Source organism: Anolis carolinensis, chromosome 2 (genome assembly GCF_035594765.1).
Source record: "Anolis carolinensis isolate JA03-04 chromosome 2, rAnoCar3.1.pri, whole genome shotgun sequence".
Lineage (NCBI taxonomy): Eukaryota > Metazoa > Chordata > Lepidosauria > Squamata > Dactyloidae > Anolis > Anolis carolinensis.
Genome location: NC_085842.1, coordinates 32053303 through 32073026, shown reverse-complemented (window position 1 = coordinate 32073026; position 19724 = coordinate 32053303). Strand labels below are relative to the sequence as shown.

Here is a 19724-nt window from a genome sequence, read left to right as displayed (position 1 = left end):
ATAGCAGCAGAAGAGGAAATAATGAGGAATTCATAAACAAATGGCGACTGGCACTTGGATATCTGGAAAAGAAGACAAAGGTAGATTTGAAGACTGTCATAAAGGGGATTTAGTGAAAGAAGACATATGGGTAGTTGCTGGTTTATTATGTGATCCATATTGAGGGGTATTGGAGGTCAGGGGGGAGTTGGGTTCACAGGTGTGGGGTTCTCTGTCGTATAGTCGTTTCCGACTCTTCGTGACCTCATGGACCAGTCCACGCCAGAGCTCCCTGTCAGCCGTCGCAGCCCCCAGTTCCTTCAAGGTCAAGCCAGTCACTTCAAGGATACCGTCCATCCATCTCGCCCTTGGTCGTCCTCTCTTCCTTTTTCCTTCCATTTTCCCCAGCATCATGATCTTTTCCAAACTTTCCTGTCTTCTCATGATGTGGTCAAAATACTTCAACTTTGCCTCCAATATCCTTCCCTCCAGTGAGCAGCCGGGCATTATTTCCTGGAGGATGGACTGGTTGGATCTTCTTGCGGTCCAAGGCACTCTCAGGATTTTCCTCCAGCACCAAAGTTCAAAAGCATCTATCTTCCTTCGCTTAGCCTTCCTTATGGTGTGGGGTTAGTGGGATAAAAATGTTAGGGTATAATAACTGTACAGACAAATTTGATTTTTCACATGTTTAACAAGTGCTGACTGTATGCTATTTTGTAAACTTGCTTATTCTTTTGTATTTTTTCTTTTTTCTTTCTTTTTTTCTTTTTCTTTTTTTTGGTGTCTGTAAAATAAAACTTTTATCTTTTATATACACTATAAAACTATAAAAAAATTAAAAAGGAATTGTGTGAATTTAAATCCAAAACACTTGGAGGGCCCAAGTTTGCCCATGCGTGTCTTAGATCCTGGGAAACCAAAGTAAACAAGCCGCCTCCTCAATGTGGCATCCTTTCAAATATTTAAACATGACTACCATGTCCCCACTTAATCTTCTCTTCTCCAAACCAAACATACCCAGCTCCCTAAGCTGTTCCTCATAGGGCTTGGTTTCCAAACCTTTGTCTATTTCAGCAGCCCTTCTCTGGACACGTCCCAACTTTTCAGTACGCTTTTTGAACGGTGTTGCCTAGTTGTTTGTCTTCAGGTCATTTCCAACCCACGGCACCTCTAAGGGGAGCCTATCACAGAGTATTCTTTGGCAAAATTTCTTCAGAATGGGCTTTGCCTCTGAAGAAGCTGATACTGGGCGTGAGTTGCCCAAGTTCACTCAGTGGGTTTCCATTATAATAATTATTATTTTAAATATAAGGGGACACAGAGCCTCCTCAAAGACTGAGTAAATACAGTCGGGCGTCACCTGGGCAAAGTTTCTTGTAAACGGCTAATCTTTCCAACCCAAAAGCATTGCTTTATATGCAATGCTTTCGACATGAAATAATAACTTTAATATAATTTTATTAAGAATTTCCCAAACACAACAAAATTCATGATTATCTAAAGATAAATATTACAAAGAAACTGAAGACGGAAAAAATAACAGGAAAAGAACAAGTAAGACAAGGGTGAAAATGCAGAAATGTAGAGAAGTGCTTTTCATCTTTTTTTTCCCCCCGGTGGTTATAGATATAATCATTCCTCTCTTTAAAATTTGGTCATCTACTTCAGATAACCAAATCCTACTCAAAACAAGCAGATATCAATTCATTTTCTCATCTTTTTTTCCACAAAATAGTCGATCAGGAATTTCCAGTCCTTTAAAAATGTCAGTAATGATTTCGCCCTGATCCAAGCACATAATTTTTCTGTTTCTAATTCACTCAGTTTTCACAAGCTTTGTCAGTAGTAATAAATTATACTGTCTTTGCACATATAGCAGTGCAATCTCCAAATGGGGTGGCTGGTTGCCAAAATAAAATATGACATAATAAGTGTGAAAAAATATAGTCTTTGACACTGTGCCTGGAAAGGGAAGCACTCGGTGCAGCAGAAGGATTAGTTTCTAGGATTCCTGGCTACTGGTGGCCTGGTGGGCATCTTCTTCAGGGCTGGAGGATTGCTTTGAAGGACTTCCTGATAGCTCATGGAAGGTGGAAATCATGGTCTCACGTACGCGATCCGTTAATTCAGGTACATCAGATGGACTCAGTCCCTCTGTCTTGATTGGAGGAAGAATCTGGATTGTCACTTCCCCTTGAAGGAGAGGGAAAAGGAAATAAAGGAAATGCTCTGAAGAATCTTACCAAGGAGCCCTTTTTTATAATTTAACAGGCAAGGCATTTACAAATGAATTCAGTTGCATAATGTATAGAACCTCCTTGGCATTAAAAAAGGTTTGTGTCTATTCCATACACGTACCCTGCCAATATGGCTATCATATTCTAATTCTGCAAATGCAAGCAGTCTCTTTTGCATAACATGCAAATTTATTTGCATAATATGCACGATCCATACATTAAGTGTGGAATTGTCTGTTTGGACACCCGCTATGTTTCGGACTCATGTATAGTAAGCACTGATCTGAGAGTTGTTGTAATATAGTACAGTTGGTCTTTTCCATCCTGGCTGGATGTTGGTTATAGAGCTACACTGGAGGATTTAGACATCCCCAGTTACAACACTTTAGGCATTTGTATATCCTCTAGCATGATTCTATGATCAAGTGAATCATATGCTCTGATATCAAGAGGGAAATAGGCTATAGGTTAAATCAACAGTGCAAAGAGAGGATATGAACATCCCCTATAGAATCAAGAATATTTCCATTGTCTCAGTAACCATCACGGTGAGCAAATGGGGGAAAGTAGTTTGAAAATTTATTTCACTTCTGAATATCTAGTCCCAAACTCGGCAACACTATTGAAGCTCATATGAACTTCACAATATATGAGGAAAGGTTAAGGAAGCTGGGCTTGCGAAGATTAAAGTGCAACACAACTGCACTCTTTAAATACCTCAAAAGTGAAGGCTCTGCTTCCCCAGAGGGTAGGATCAGATTTGAAGTTATAGGAGGGTAGATTTTGAATGAACATTCGAAGGGACTTCCTGACAATAAGAGTGCTTCGACAATTGAACCAATTGCCTATAGAACTGGTGGGATATCTCTCTGAATGTCTGTAAAAAAAGGGGTAGACAACTATCTGCTGGGGATGTTGTAGCTGGAGATCTCAAGCTATGCAAGAGTTTGGAACTGATGGCCCATGTGATTCTGTTATTCCCATCCCACTCCAATTGAGCTACCTGTTGTGAATTTGTTCAGCTTTGTGTTGAAGAACGGCAAGTAGCAAGACATAACCACAGGAATAATTGGCACCTGCATGAAAATGACAAGACAAAATTATACCAGAAAGCAATGTGAGGAAAATACATATCCACAAATATGTGTAAGGAGAATCTTGTTGTGAGACCAGTGAGAAACAAGATTACTTTTTTGAATATAACTCCAAGTCACTCAACTAGCTATAAGTTGTAATCCAAAAACAACCTTGTCAATTTATGCAATTGTCCACAAGAGTCACCAAAGTGGGAAAAGGCAAATACAGTGAGGTACACGTCAAAGGTGTGTGTGTGTTGGGTGGTTGTGGTATGATTGTTGATACTTCTGTTTTTTGTTTATTTTTAATACCTAGGTGAGAAAATAGCAGCAGCTGCAGCAGCGAGGAGCAGATGGCCCCCTGAAACAGTTCTAGAATTTTTCTCTCTCTATAGAATGGCCCTTGACTTATTTATTGAGACATATCAAAATCCATAATTTTGCCCCCAAAAACCTGCCCTCAAAATCTACATGAGGTTGGTTTGTATATGAGCATATCCAATAATTAAGAATAGCAGCCCCATTACCTCCATAATTACAAGGTGACACATGCCATATTGAGAAGTTCTGTTATTGGGTTCTGTTATCTCTATCACTGACTATTCCCCGACAATGATTGACATATGTGGGATCCAATCTTTGGGAACTATATGTCTGTGAACCGCCTGCTTGTCCAGTGGATTCTTAGAGTTGTAGTCCAAAAAGTAACTTTTTATATCAGCTTGTGAATGGTACCTCACAAGCTGAGAGGCGGTGGGGATTGTTTGGCTCATGTTCTCTAATTGACGCCTTCCCCTTGGGTATGAATAATGCTGTTTTGCCTATATAAGGATGACCACTTGGAGAATGTGATGACTATTTATATAGGTACTTATATGAACAAGGGAAAGGCATACAAATTTGGAAGTTCTTGCCTGGGCTTTTACAGCAAGATGAAAGGCTCCAGTTTTGAAGGGCAGGATCGTGGAGCTGTAGGATCGAGTTCCCTCAGGGAATATCCAAAGTCGCAGCTGGATGGGAGAGGAAATAGACAAAACTGAGCCACATTTACACATGACTTTCCTGCTTTTATAGCTGGAATCAGAACACAGTAACAGTCTTGGTGTCAGGCAGTTCCCTGACATACTGTTTCTCCCAGTTTGCTTTTACCAGTTGTGAGACAGTTGGTACCTCCCTGTGATGTTTTTACTTCTCAGTTGCACAGCCTTGTTCATGACTTCCAAGGCCAAAAAGGAACCCCTCTAGACAGAACATATGTGTCAGGAAGCTCTAGTATATTTTTAGCTGTAATTCGGAGAGAAGAAGATTTTTTTTAAATCCAAATTATGTTTCTGTTGGCTTGTTTCGTTGCTATGCTTGTCACAACCTGCAGTATTTTCTTCCCAACCTCAAGTGTGTTTTTTAAAAATCTGAAACATATTGGGAGAAATACACCTACTCCTTTAATTTCCTACCCTTATAATTGTAGTGCTTCACTTGATCAAGTGCAGACAACCAATTCTCTCACACCAGAAGCAACTTACAGTTTCTCAAGTTGCTCCTGACATGAAAAAAAAACTGCAAGTCGCTTCTGGTGTAAGAGAATTGGCCATCTACAAGGATATTGCCCAGGAGATGCCCGGATGTTTGATATTTTACTTACAATCCTGTGGGAAGCTTCTCTCATGTCCCACTTGATCAATGAATCAGTAAGTGAAATAACACTGTCGTTCTATAGAATTATTCGCATTGTAGAATTTTACACTCTTTAAAAAGGCAAAGAAAGAAACCATACTGGTGGTTTAAAAAAATAACTATGGGAAGGCACTGGTGTAGATCCAAGAAACCAATACAAACAGTCTTCTAAAGAGAATGGAACAAGTGAATGCAGAGGCTGCTGCTTGCAGCTGTTTGATAGTGTTTTAACTGCTTTAACTGCATCTTGCAATAAGCTCAGATTTGTCACTTCACGAGGAACTAAAATTTTCAGGCATAGAAATCTAACTACATTGTGGAACTAAAATTCCAGAATTCCATAAGAGAGGGCCATGGCAATTAAAACAGAATCGGAGTAGAATTTGATCTCTTTAATGCTATCCGATTATAGTACTTTGATACTATTCAATGACACAAATATAATGATACTATCGTAACACCATCTAATTCAATTTCTGTCTTCTATAGTTTCAGGCCAAGGTTAAGTGAAGCAGAGGGGAATCCTAACTGGGCAGTTGACTTACGTTGTCCCGAACCATGGTGTCCGCTGCCTCTGACATGATCTTGATGGTGGGATCTCTGTTTTTGCGGTCAATGAAAATGAAGCCACTTAACCAGGTAACCATGCCAATAGTGAAATAATATAAGATCTCCTTCTTTACAATTAAGGTACAGCGGTCTGGTAATATCTGAAACATCCCTGAGAGAGAGAGAAGGAAAGATGGTCAAAGCCAAGCCTAATCGTATCTTTCTCAACTTTCTCTACAGGCCCTTGAGAGACAGATACTTACTGATAGTGACATGGGGAGACCAGAGGTGCATTTGCACTGAAGAATTAATGCAGTTTGACCCCACTCTACCTGCCATGGCTCAATGCAATGGAATCCTGGGAGGTATAGTTTGGAGAGGCACCAGCCTTCTTTGGCAGAGAATGTTAAAGACCTTACAAAACAACATCTGTGATTCCATGGCATTGAGCCATGACAGTTGAAGCGATGTCAAATTGCATTCATTTTACAGTGTAGATATAATATCCCCACCCATCTTTGATCATGCTCCTTCCTTTCCAGAATTATGTCAAATTTTTACAACGGATTTCTCAGCAGAAACACATGACTTTGGGCAGTTATTTGTCACTGAGCCAGCTATGTCCCCTATATAATTATGGAGGAAGAGCACAGAGCAAGGCAGATGAGTTGTGTCCCTCAGCATCTCTATACATGTAACTATTAGCAGTACTCAGTCATCACATTTGACAGCATTTAAAGAACACCTTCCAGCATTACATTATTTTCTAAAAATAACTTTATAAAGCATACTTCCAGAGTGTGCTGACAAGATACTCCCATTGTAAGTTTATACATGGATGTCATTGTGTCCGTTCCTTAGAAAGGGTTCTCATTGTCCAATTTTTTCAACAATTAATTCAAATAAAGACAGATAACAGTGGCCAAAGTCTGTGCCCACTTTTTTGGGTGATCATCCAAATTGCCAAGACTGTGATGACCCATGGGCCTTGTAGTCCTGCTCATGACATTGTGATGCCTGATGAAGAAGAAAACTTGGGTTTTTTACCTTCCCAGTCAGAACTGGATTCTTCCCAGACAGATTCTTCCCAGCCAGATCTGGGAACCTTGCACCTGCAAGAGGATTATGTTCCAGAAGTATGTCAAACAAATACTGAGGCTACATCTCCAGTGTTTTCTCGCCATGAGTTTTGTAAACAACAGAGAGGCTTGGAAGCAGCCTCGCGCAGGAGTGCGAGAATAATTGCTAAGAATTTGCCAATTAAGCCTACTTTCCATGAGAATCTTTAAGGAGTCAAACATCTGGTCTCAGAGATTAGCTTTCGTTTCTGGTTCCCAGAGAACTGCTCTCGGCGGGAAAGTTAGACTCTATATAGGTGTTTTCCCCGCGGAGTAACTTTGCGGAGTCAATTCGTCAGCCTCCGGAGCGAGTTGTGTCTGGACAGCGCGCTCCGTCTCTAGCCTCGTTCCTGCTCAAGCCTTGCCTTGTTTCCAGCCTTCGCTCCTGTTTCCCAGCCTTTGTTTACCAACGGACCTTGCCTTGTTTTCCCAGGACTAAACCTTGCCTTGTTTCACGGATTTTACCAAGTTATTCCACGGACCTTGTTCTTGTTCCTCGTTACCTTGTTCCACGTTTCAAGCCTTGTTTCAAGTATCAAGTTATTTCCTAGCCTTGCTCAAGTTCATGGACTAAAGGACCTTGTCATCTCCCCTCACTTTGCCTGGCAAAGTGAGTGTTTCGGTTATTGGATTACAACTTTGGACCTTAATATTTCATATTGGACATTGTTTCTTTGGACTAATTTTGACCTTCCCTGAAAGGTCTACTTCTGGACTAACTTTTACATTTGCTTTTACTAACTTTATATATTTCCTTAATAAAGATATTAGATAGAATCTGGCCTCTGCGTATGGTTATTGGTGCTCTGTAGCCTGGGTCGTGACAGTTTGACTCCGCCACCCTAAGCACCAATTAACCTCGGCCAGAATGTCTACCGGAGTCGTACCTGGGCCGAGCGGCCAGCCGATTACCTACACCATCGACAAGGATGAGGTAGACCGAATCCGTGATAAGCTCAATGCACAGGATGGAGAAATAAAGGGTTTGAAGGAACGCGGAATCCGTCTTCCGGCCATGGCGTTGCCAACCAAGTTTACTGGAGAAGCTTCTAAGGTTCATGTTTTCCGTCGCCAATGCCAAGCTTATCTAGAGGCCCGTGATGCCGAGTTTCCCCAGGAAGACATCAAGGTGGCGTGGATTTACAGTCTCCTAGACGGGCCAGCGGCTAACTGGGCGACGGCTCTTTTCGACCAAGCCTCCCCACATCTAAGGTCAGCGCAACATTTCTTGGACCACCTTAAGGCGACCTGGGGAATCGAGGACAATTTGGAGGCAGCCGGGCACAAACTCCGCCGCCTCTTCCAAGGAGACAGACCCATGTCTCAGTACATAGCCGAGTTCCGAGTGCTGGCCCACAACACCGGCTGGAACGATGTTGCCCTCAGAGGACAATTTCGGGAGGGTCTCAATATTGAAATGCTGGAGGAAATCTCCAAGGTGGATCCTCCCCAAACGCTGGAAGCACTCATCGATCAATGTTTACGGGCTGAAGTCATGATTGCCAACAGGAAGCAGTGGGTACGAGGCCAGAGCGGTAGAGCTGGGGCAAAACCCCCCGCTCCCGCCAGCGCTCAGCCGCGTCCAGTGTGGAGACCCCCACCACCATCCCCATACCCCAGAGGGAGCGAGGAGGTGCCGATGCAGTTGGGCAATGTGCGTCCCAGATTAGATGCCGCCGAGAAGGCCCGCCGCCAACGCCTAAATCTCTGTTGGTATTGCGGGAATGGGGGCCACTTCGCCAGAGAGTGCCCAGCCAAAGGGAAGCCCGCCGCCCGTCTTGCGGCGGCGTCCTCCATGGAGACGAAGACGTCTGAGGCGGCTGGCACACAGCCGGCGGGGGAAGCCAACGACCGGGCGTAGAGAGGCTCGCCAACCCGGTCAAGAAACCCATTCAAGAGCCGCCAACCGGGGTCCTGTTCCTTCTAGTGGTCACCTTATGGTCAGCAAAAAAGGGACCCGTTATGATCCACGCCATGATAGACTCAGGAGCTACCAACAATTTCATTGATAGAGAGTATGCCGACTCTCTGGGATTACAATATCATGACTTCAAGAATGCCCGTGTGGTGCAAGCCATCGATGGCCGCCCTCTCAAGACGGGCCCCGTAAGCCAGTGGTCGGAACCCACCAGGATGTGGATAAGGGAACATATGGAAGAGATTTCCTTCTTTGTTACTGAGGTTCCCCATTTCCCTGTGATTTTGGGGATTCCATGGCTGACACTTCACGACCCAAGCATCTCCTGGTCCAACAGAGAACTGCAGTTTGCTTCAAGGTACTGCCAAAACCATTGCCTCGTAGCCAAGGTCTGCCATGCCACAGACACCGAGCCCATTATCACCTTGCCAAAGAAGTACTCCGAGTATTGGGATGTATTCAATGAAAAAGAAGCCGAAAAATTACCCCCACATAGACCTTATGACTGTGCCATTGACTTGGTGGAGGGGGCCCCGATCCCGCGAGGGCATCTCTACTCCCTGACTGAACCAGAGCAAGAAGCTCTCAGGGAATTCATAGAGACAAACCTTCGCAAGGGATTCATCAGACCCTCTCAATCCCCAGCCGCCTCCCCAGTGATGTTTGTGAAGAAGAAGTCAGGGGAATTACGCTTGGTGGTGGACTACAGAGCATTGAATAATATCACCAAGCGGAACAGCTATCCCCTGCCCTTAATTTCGGATCTACTAGACCGACTTCGAGGAGCCAAGGTTTACACCAAGCTGGATCTTCGGGGAGCTTACAACTTAGTTCGCATCAGAGAAGGGGACGAGTGGAAGACCGCCTTCCAGACTAAATTCGGATTATTCGAGTCCCGAGTTATGAATTATGGATTATGCGGAGCTCCCGCAACGTTCCAGCATTTTGTCAATGACATTTTCCAGGACTATCTAGATAGGTTCTTGATAATCTACCTGGACGATTTTTTGGTGTTTTCTAGATCACAATCAGAACATGAGAACCACGTCAAAATGGTGTTGCAACGATTGCGGGATCATGGACTTTATGCCAAGCTAGAAAAATGCGCTTTTGATCTACAAGAGGTAGATTTCCTTGGATACCGTATCTCGCCTCTAGGGCTCTCCATGGATCCAGCCAAGGTTTCAGCAGTATTGGAATGGCGGGCGCCAACTAACAAGAAGGAGGTGCAGCGATTCTTGGGGTTCGCGAACTATTACCGTAAGTTCATTCCAGATTTTGCCCGCTGGTCTGATCCAATCACTAGCTGCATCCGTGGAAAGCAGCCCTTCCGCTGGACTGATCAAGCAGAGAAAGGGTTCCAGCAACTAAAGAAATTATTCACATCCCAGCCAATCCTTCAGCATCCAGATCCTGAAACCCTTTTTGTGGTGCAAGCGGACGCCTCTGATGTGGCAATTGGGGCTGTGCTCCTACAACCGGTGGGAGATCACCTTCATCCTTGTGCCTATTATTCTCGTCAACTAACCGCACCAGAGAGAAACTATACCATTTGGGAAAAAGAACTATTAGCCATAAAGGCAGCTTTTGAAACTTGGAGACATTGGCTAGAAGGGGCCAAATTTCCCATTGAAGTCCACACTGATCATCGGAATCTAGAACATCTAAGAACTGCCCGCAAGCTAAATCAGAGGCAGCAACGTTGGGCTTTATTCTTTGAACGTTTCAACTTCCAGATTCATTATGTGACCCCAGCCCAAACCAAGCAAGCAGACGCCCTGTCACGTAAACCGGAATATGCTGCAGGACGCAAGGAGACCTTTGAATCCCAACTACTACAACCCGAGAACTTTGCCACGCTCACAGTGGGGAACACCAAATCCACTCCCATTGATTCAACTCCCTCTACTCCAGGGCCCATCTGTGCTCAAGAAATCAGGGCTAGTCAGCAAGCAGATGCCTGGGCGCAGGATCAACTTCGTCAAGGTCTGCATTTTCCCTTTTCGCTTAAAGATGGACTGCTTTGCTATAGAAATCATGTTTATATCCCACCCGGACCGGGCAGGGAAAAAGCACTTCGTCTGTGTCATGACTGCAAACCAGCAGGGCATTTCGGACTATTTAAAACCATGCATTTGATCCTAAGAGATTTCTGGTGGCCCAAGATCCGCAAGGATGTGGAAAAATATGTTAACACCTGCCCAGTATGCCAGCGCTCCAAGATAAGAAGGGAGAAGCCCTCAGGGCTTCTACACCCCCTTCCTAACCCATCTCGCCCATGGGAAATAATTTCTGCGGATTTTATCACTGACTTACCACCTTCCTGTGGATTCACCACGATCCTAGTGGTGGTGGACCTTTTCACCAAGTTAGCCCATTTCATTCCCTGTGAAGGTCTTCCCACAGCCCAAGAGACTGCAGATTTATTCCTCCAACATGTTTTCAGACTACATGGATTGCCCAAGAGTTTGGTCACAGACCGTGGATCCCAATTCACCTCTCGTTTCTGGAAGGCACTACAAAAACTATTGGGCATAGACTCTCGTTTATCTTCAGCTCATCATCCCCAAACGGATGGGCAAACGGAGCGCACCAATGCCACTTTGGAACAGTACCTTCGCTGTTATGTAAACTACCAACAGGACAATTGGGCTTCTTTGTTACCACTGTCGGAATTTGCCTACAACAATGGAGTCCAGGCTTCTACAAAAGAAACGCCGTTCTTTGCAAACTACGGCTTCCATCCACGTTTCTTTCCCCCTGTCATTGAAACTTCAGAAGTTCCCGCAGCAGAAGATTGGCTGCAGGAACTCACAGCGGTGCAACAACTTTTGCTCCAGCAACTGGAACAAGCCAAGGAGGACTACAAACGTCACGCGGACAAACATCGCCAGCCGGGCCCCGAAATCAAGGTAGGAGATCGGGTTTTTCTGTCCACTCGCTTTTTGCCCTCCCATCGCCCTTGCCGGAAGTTAGATGCCCGTTTCATTGGCCCCTATCCAGTGGTGGCGCAACTTAACCCCGTGACTTTCAAACTCCAACTTCCGCGCTCAATGCGCATTCACCCAGTGTTTCACGGCTCCCTGCTCCTTCCGGCGGATGGTGTGCGGCCAGATGTAAGCCGGCCGGCCCCCGTCTCTATTTTGGTGGATGGGGAGGACGAGTTCGAGGTTCAGGACATTTTGGATTCTCGCTTTCACCGCCGCCGCCTGCAATATCTCATTGACTGGGTGGGTTTTGGCCCTGAGGAACGCTCTTGGGAAGACGCTTCCACAGTTCACGCTCCTGATCTAACCCGTCGCTTCCATCAGACCTATCCCGCCAAGCCACGACCTCGCGCCTCGGGGAGTGAGTCCCAGTTTGGGAGGGGGCTTGAGGAGGGGGATAGTGTGATGACCCATGGGCCTTGTAGTCCTGCTCATGACATTGTGATGCCTGATGAAGAAGAAAACTTGGGTTTTTTACCTTCCCAGTCAGAACTGGATTCTTCCCAGACAGATTCTTCCCAGCCAGATCTGGGAACCTTGCACCTGCAAGAGGATTATGTTCCAGAAGTATGTCAAACAAATACTGAGGCTACATCTCCAGTGTTTTCTCGCCATGAGTTTTGTAAACAACAGAGAGGCTTGGAAGCAGCCTCGCGCAGGAGTGCGAGAATAATTGCTAAGAATTTGCCAATTAAGCCTACTTTCCATGAGAATCTTTAAGGAGTCAAACATCTGGTCTCAGAGATTAGCTTTCGTTTCTGGTTCCCAGAGAACTGCTCTCGGCGGGAAAGTTAGACTCTATATAGGTGTTTTCCCCGCGGAGTAACTTTGCGGAGTCAATTCGTCAGCCTCCGGAGCGAGTTGTGTCTGGACAGCGCGCTCCGTCTCTAGCCTCGTTCCTGCTCAAGCCTTGCCTTGTTTCCAGCCTTCGCTCCTGTTTCCCAGCCTTTGTTTACCAACGGACCTTGCCTTGTTTTCCCAGGACTAAACCTTGCCTTGTTTCACGGATTTTACCAAGTTATTCCACGGACCTTGTTCTTGTTCCTCGTTACCTTGTTCCACGTTTCAAGCCTTGTTTCAAGTATCAAGTTATTTCCTAGCCTTGCTCAAGTTCATGGACTAAAGGACCTTGTCATCTCCCCTCACTTTGCCTGGCAAAGTGAGTGTTTCGGTTATTGGATTACAACTTTGGACCTTAATATTTCATATTGGACATTGTTTCTTTGGACTAATTTTGACCTTCCCTGAAAGGTCTACTTCTGGACTAACTTTTACATTTGCTTTTACTAACTTTATATATTTCCTTAATAAAGATATTAGATAGAATCTGGCCTCTGCGTATGGTTATTGGTGCTCTGTAGCCTGGGTCGTGACAAAGACACATTTTGGTGCCTCAAATTTTAGTCCTGTTTCTGGGTTTATTTGACCTGCTGATTCCAAAAAATGTCATTAGTTTCCCCCATCACCTCTAATTTTTGAGATATAGAACATATGGCACCTGTCACTTGTCATTAGCTTGCCCATAGAGAACCATGATAAACGTAACAGAGAAAGTAGAGCTGATGCAGTCTACCCAATGCAATTTTCTGAATCAGCACCCCAAGCAACCCAGGAACAGGCCTAAAAACCAAGATACCAAGAAAATAAATATTTTGTGGTGCTTTGTTATAGTTTGGATGCAGAAGAATGTTATAAATATCCTGCCAAATTGTATTGCTTTGTTCATGAACTGCCTATAATCTACGGTTTGGAACTTGCTTGATTAAATTGTGATATTTGCTACCATCTTTAAGCTTAGCAAAATTAATAATTGATCTAAAATTGTAACCTTCTTTTGAAAATATAACTGTAGTCTTCTGCTATGGCTAAACAAACAAGAGTACTACACACTTGACATTACCACAAGTGGCAAGCTCAAGTTATGTTTTTTTTAAAAAATCTATAAGATTATTTGTTCATAGCAATTTTGATTGAATTAACATATCTCATATGTAAATAAAAGTGCATATAGAGTTTTTGAAAGGACTTTTTTTAGACCATGCTTCTCAGAATTCTCCACATCTGCCTGAAGACACTGGAAAATGTAATCAAAACAACTTTTTCAAACTTTGTGCTTGTTTCTAGCATAACCTGCTTCTGAGCACTTCCAGTTGTATAAATGGGAAAAATCAAAGGTTGATCATATTACCAACATACCAAGGAAGTCCACGTTGCTCTGATGATTGGCAACCATGACATAGGGCCCTTTCAGGTTTAGGTTTGTGGCACCCCGCACATTCAGCTTAATGCCAAGGATATATTTCAAGGGCAGCATGACGAGGCGAAGGAGTCTAAAGAAAAAAACGAGGGAAAACAATGACCTTTACTAAGAGAGAGAGAGAGAGAATCATAAGTACATTTTATCAAGTTCCAGAAGCTGCACATCAAAAGGAAAGAATTCTATGAGGATTTCTATGTGGCTAACTTTTTAAAAAATTCAGAAACTTCAGCTGATACTAAATATTACAGAAGAGCAGAGCTTTCCGACACGCTAGTGTGTCAGCCACAGTGTGTAGGTATGTCACATGAATGTAACAGGAAATAATAATAATGACATGAAGCTATATGGGAAAACTGAAACTGAAATCCAGTCTCTGACTAACACTGTCCGAAGTTTTAGCACTGATATCAGCATGGAGTTTGATTTGGACAAATGTTCAACAGTGGCATTGAAGAAGGGAAAAATCATTGAAAGTGAGGGCATAAATATGCCTAATGGCCAAACGATAAAGTGTCACCAGCCAGAGGCCTATAAATATCTGGGCATATTACAGCTGGACAACATCAAGCATGAACATGTGAAAACTGGTCAGTAAAGAATACACACAAAGGGTCAGAAAAATTCTCGGAAGCAAGCTCAATGGAGGCAACACCATCAAGGCCATAAGCACCTGGGCCATACCTGTCATAAGATATACTGCTGGCATCATAAACTGGACACAGATGGAACTGGACAATTTGGACAGAAAAGCAAGAAAACTCATGACCATTCATCATTCACTGCACCTTCGCAGTGATGTTGACCGGCTATATCTGCCTAGAAGATCAGGGGGCAGAGGACTCTTGCAAGTAAAACAAGCAGTCAAAGAAGGAGAACATGCTCTGGCGGAATATGTAAAGCAAAGTGAAGAATCTGCTTTGATTGAAGTCAAAAATCAGAAACTCCTCAAAGCACAGCAGACAAAAAATCAGTACAAGAAAACCACACTACAAACTAGAGCTGACAGCTGGCACAACAAAATGTTGCATGGAAAGTTCCTTGACAAAATTGAAGGAAATTTTGAAGGATAAGGAGAAGATCTGGCTATGGCTCACGAATGGGACACTGAAGGAGACGGAAAGAGCAAGCCATCAGAACAAATGCAATTAAGGCCAAGATCGAAAAATGCAGACTGTGCAAGGAAGCTGACGAAACTATTGATCATATCCTCAGCTGCTATAAGAAAATCGCACAGACAGACTACAAACAGAGGCACAACTAAGTGGCCCAAATGATTCATTGGAACATATGCCTCAAGTACCACCTCCCAGCAGTAAAGAACTGGTGGGATCACAATAATAATAATAATATAATAATAATAATAATAATAATAATAATAATAATAACTTTATTTTTATACCCCGCCTCTATCTCCCCAAAGGGGATTCAGGGCGGCTTACATGGGGCCAAGCCCGAATAAAAACAATAGCAATATAAAACACAACAATAGACAAAAAACATGTACAATTATAAAAATTTAAACAAACCTGCAAAAGTATTGGAAAATGAGCATGCAAAGATATTGTTATACTTTCGAATCCAGACTGACAAAGTTCTGGAACACAACACCCCAGACATCACAGTTGTGGAAAAGAAAAACGCTTGAATTATTGATGTCGCCAAATCAGGTGACAGTCGAATTGATGAAAGACAACAGATAAACCTCAGCCGCTATCAGGACCTCAAGATCGAACTGCAAAGGCTCTGGCACAAGCCAGTACAGGCGGTCCCGGTGGTGATCGGTGCACTGGGTGCCATGCCAAAAGATCTCAGCCGGCATTTAGAACCAATAAACATTGACAAAATCACGATATGTCAACTGCAAAAGGCCACCTTATGGGGATCTGCACCCATCATCCAAAAATACATCACACAGTCCTAAACGCTTGGGAAGTGTTCGACTTGTGATTTTGTGATATGATATATCTCGTTTGCTGTGTCATGCTCTGTCTTGGTGTCAATAATAATAATAATAACTTTATTTATATCCTGCCACCATCTCCCAATAGGGACTTGGGGTGGCTTACAAAGCCGCACATGATGGTGCCATCCAAAACACATAAAATATAATACATCAACATTTATAAAATCAGAAACCTCTGAATCTATGTGGAATAAGCAATATATATATTTAAAAATATAAATGAAAGGTTTTCATGAGATATGGTGTCTCCTTACATATTTCATTATTACAGTTTATGTATGTATGCGTATCTCTTCTAAGGAGTTGGTTTATTCTCCGGTTTGCCAGTAAAATGGAATTACTCTGTTGCAAAATGATGCATGTCTAAAAAATGTGTCACCAATATGAAATGTTTGGGAAGCTCTGCAATAGAAGTTCAGGTCTCAGGATGGCTACTATTCTTTAAGTCTGCAGCCAAGGAGATAGACCTCTTGGCAAATGGTACTGAAGAGGGTAAAATTTAATATATTTTCCCATACAACGTGGCTAGGGTCCACTGACTTAATGCCACATGACTTCCCAAGGAGATCAACCATAAAATTGCACAGGAGGAACTGAAGATTTCTAGATAAAACATTTGTCTTTACACGTTATTACTACCTCTAGGACCAAATTTTTCTGTTTAAAAAAGTAATACACAGGAGCATATTGACTTTGTTAACTGAGTTTAACTGTAACGGTCAAGATGTCAATTGCAACTGTGATGGCTTTAAAACTTTATGAAAGTTATGAGTGAGTCCTTCAGACCCCTTGTCACCAAGGCAAAATATCTAAAACTTTATATAGTTGCTCCCATTGCTTTACCCAAGCTCATTTGCTATTCAGTTTTTGGCAAGAGTGTGTTTCACACTCAGTCCTATGTAGTCAGCCCTATGTGTAATGCGCCTTTAAGTTATTTCTGACTTATGGCGAACCTATCATTGAGTTTGCGTGGGCAAGATTTGTTCAGAGACAGTTTGCCTTTGCCTTCCTCTGAGGCTGAGAGTGTGTGACTTACAGTCATCCAAACGGGTTTCCATGACCAAGTGGAGAATATGAATGCTAATCTCCAGAGTCTTAGTTCAATCTCAAACCATTATACCATACTGACTCTCAGCCTCAAATTGGCTTGAATAACATTATTGTTAGGTAAAATAAAGCAAACACCTCATGTAACAGATGCCAAAGAAAAGGAAGCGGAAAATCAGAGCTACATCTAGCAAATATCTGTAATAGTGCAAAGGTGAATTCCCCCGTTGGATGTTGAGGCATATGGAGGAGAGGCCAAAGCTATATTTCTCAAAGGTCCTATCCTGTCTCCCTTTACTAACTTACTACATTCAAGTGAAGGGAAGGTGCCTTTTTATATGTCTTCCGGATAGATTAAACCAGAAATCTACCTGGCTTTTTTGGACATATGTGACTCAGGCTACATTGATGTTTTCTATAGCACTGCTTCTTAGGCCCTTTCCACACTGCCATATAATCCAGATTATCAAAGCAGATAATCCACATTCTCTGCTTTGAACTGGATTGTATGAGTCTACACTGCCATATAATCCAGCTCAATCTGGATTATATATGGTAGTGTAAAAGGGGCCTCAGCTGTACTCCATAGAAAGAAAAATTAGTTTCTTTAGGAAGACTTGCAAATGCTGATTTGGTATTGGTATGTGGTATCAGTAAATACTTGATTTTATACCTGTTTTATATACATGTATACCTTTGGTCATGTAAAAATTGCTCAGGAAGAAAGGGTCACAGGTAGATAAGGGTTTAAGAAGCCTTGTTCCATAGCGCTTAACAGCTGTTACTAACAACAGTTGAGTTAGTTGTACTTACCTCATGTTTGCCACATTTCTTCCCCGCAGCACCATAACAGGAACCAGAACAATAGACCAGAGAAGCATCCATCCATTTAAATAATGAATCCTGAAGTAGTATCGGAAGATGTTGCTGTAACAGTAGAGGAGGAATGCAGCAAAGAAGAAAAGGAAAATATTCACTAAGCCAAGAGATAGGACCATGTTCCTTCCTGAACGGAGTCACCAGTGCACACACAGAGCTTGCTTCTGTCTGGATCTAATCGCACGGAAATTGCAGCAATGTGGGCATGAAACACACAGTGCAGAAACAAAAACATGGCCGGGCAAGTATATCCTGATATAGGAGAATGGTAATTTGATTTAATTGCCAGCCTGCTGGGGATGGGTGTGTTAGGAAGGCTGGAGGTAGGAACCCACAGGAATGCTGCTTGGGGCCAGAAACCCCTGAAATGTTGTTAATAGATATTTTATTAATCTATTTCTCTGGATGAAGGATTCTGGTCGTTCTATTTTTTTTAAAAAAAAACATTTCTAAGCTATTCTCAACACAGTGGATAGCAAAGGGTGCACCCATATTGTAGAAGTAATGCAGTTTGTCCCCACTTTGACTGCCAAGACTCACTGCTCTGGAATTCTGGGATTTGTAGTTTGGTAAAGCACCAACACTCTTTGGCAGAGAACACTAAAGACCTTGTTAAAGTGTTGCTAAACTGCATTAATGATAGTGTAGATGTACCCCCAGGCAAATAACAAGTAGTCACTGTCTCCCCAGTCTAAACAGGGAAACCAGCTGTCTGTTGTGTCTTGCTTCAATAGTGACTCTGGAAAAATGACTTATCACATCTGAGGCAGATTAATTTAGGGAATCCCTGATATGTTGTCTGGCATATACAGGTCATTCCTTCAAAAGAGGAAAGAGTTCAAGAGAAAGAGATGAAACATGATCATTGCTGTTCCCCATTTGAGACCATCAAATTACTCTGATAGGGCTAGCCTGCATGTTTAGGTTCTCATTGAAACAATTCTCTGATTATAAACAGAGATTATAAACTTTGCATTTATTCTGAGGGGGGAAAGAAATTACATTGGAGTCACTGCATATACTAATGTTAAAGCCTAGAAACTTTAGCCAAAAATGTCTCAAAAAATGTGGGTTGACTTATCCATGGCTCAGTGTTTGTACTGTACCTTGACTCCCATCAAAAAAGGAAACAACCCCTTCTTTGAGTAGAGAAGCAGAAGGCAAGAGCTTAATCCAACCCGTGTCTGCCATGGTGTGGATAGCTTAGAAAGCGTGGCTGAGGCGATGCTAGTGCAAGGCTTAGCAATCAAGCTGGAGCTCAGCAAAGCCCAGCAGCTCCCTCAGCCAAGCTAATGTTTGCACCTCTGTTGGATTATCGGCTTAACCTCGGACTGTTGATTAACACTCTGCTAATATTTGTGGTTATTGAGCCCTCAGTGGCGGAGCTGATTAAACCACTGAGCTACTGAAGTTGCTGACCGAAAGGTCAGCGGTTCGAATCCTGGGAGCGGTGTGAGCTCCCACTGTTAGCCCCAGCTTCTGCCAACCTAGCAGTTTAGGTAAAGGTAAAGGTTTTCCCCTGATGTTAAGTCCAGTCATGTCTGAATCTGGGGGTTGGTGCTCATCTCCATTTCTAAGCCAAAGAGCCGGCGTTGTCCGTAGACACCTCCAAGGTCATGTGGCTGGCATGACTGCATGGAGCAAATATGAGTAGATCAATAGGTACCGTTCCGGCAGGAAGTTAAGAGTGCTCCACACAGCCATGCTGGCCACATGACCTTGAGGACATCTACGAACAACGCTGGCACTTTGGCTTAGAAATAGAGATGAGCACCAACCCCCAGAGTTGGGCACGACTAGACTTAATGTCAGGGGAAAACCTTTACCTAATATTTGTGGTTGAGGCTTCTGACACATGGTGCCATTTCTGGCTTTTTAATACCTGAGCAAGGAATTGGCAGTAGTGGTGGCTTTCCCCCACTTGGCATTGGTGCTGTCCCCTCTCTGTGGAATGACCTTTAATTTATACATGGGTCACATCAAAATCCATACTTGTGTCCCCCAAATATGCCCTCAATGTATACATAAAGTTGA

General features: G+C 43.2%; 1 protein-coding gene and 1 long non-coding RNA gene across 6 annotated transcripts in view; one reads left to right on the top strand and one right to left on the bottom strand.

Moving 5' to 3' along the window:
* The window catches only part of LOC134297080 (uncharacterized), a 39424-nt gene extending 21323 nt beyond the window's left edge, over nucleotides 1–18101 (top strand). For all 3 annotated transcript variants that reach the window (XR_010003806.1, XR_010003807.1, XR_010003808.1), the window contains 2 exons: nucleotides 5459–5608; nucleotides 17654–18101. This is a non-coding gene — a long non-coding RNA (uncharacterized LOC134297080). The remainder of the gene's footprint in view (nucleotides 1–5458; nucleotides 5609–17653) is intronic.
* On the bottom strand, nucleotides 1424–17809 carry LOC100551795 (1-acyl-sn-glycerol-3-phosphate acyltransferase alpha). Of its 3 annotated transcripts, none has more exons than XM_062973732.1 (6): nucleotides 17625–17809; nucleotides 13738–13871; nucleotides 5515–5690; nucleotides 4210–4305; nucleotides 3223–3295; nucleotides 1424–2175 (listed from the first exon to the last, which is right to left on the bottom strand). In XM_062973732.1, exons 1-6 carry the CDS (start codon nucleotides 17807–17809, stop codon nucleotides 1985–1987), a joined length of 855 nt encoding a protein of 284 aa, XP_062829802.1. In that variant the 3' UTR covers nucleotides 1424–1984. The 3 variants fall into 3 exon arrangements, with proteins under 3 accessions (XP_062829802.1, XP_062829803.1, XP_062829804.1); XM_062973734.1 differs by lacking the exon at nucleotides 1424–2175 and adding an exon at nucleotides 2262–3096; XM_062973733.1 differs by lacking the exon at nucleotides 4210–4305.
* Nucleotides 18102–19724: the final 1623 nt, after the last annotated feature.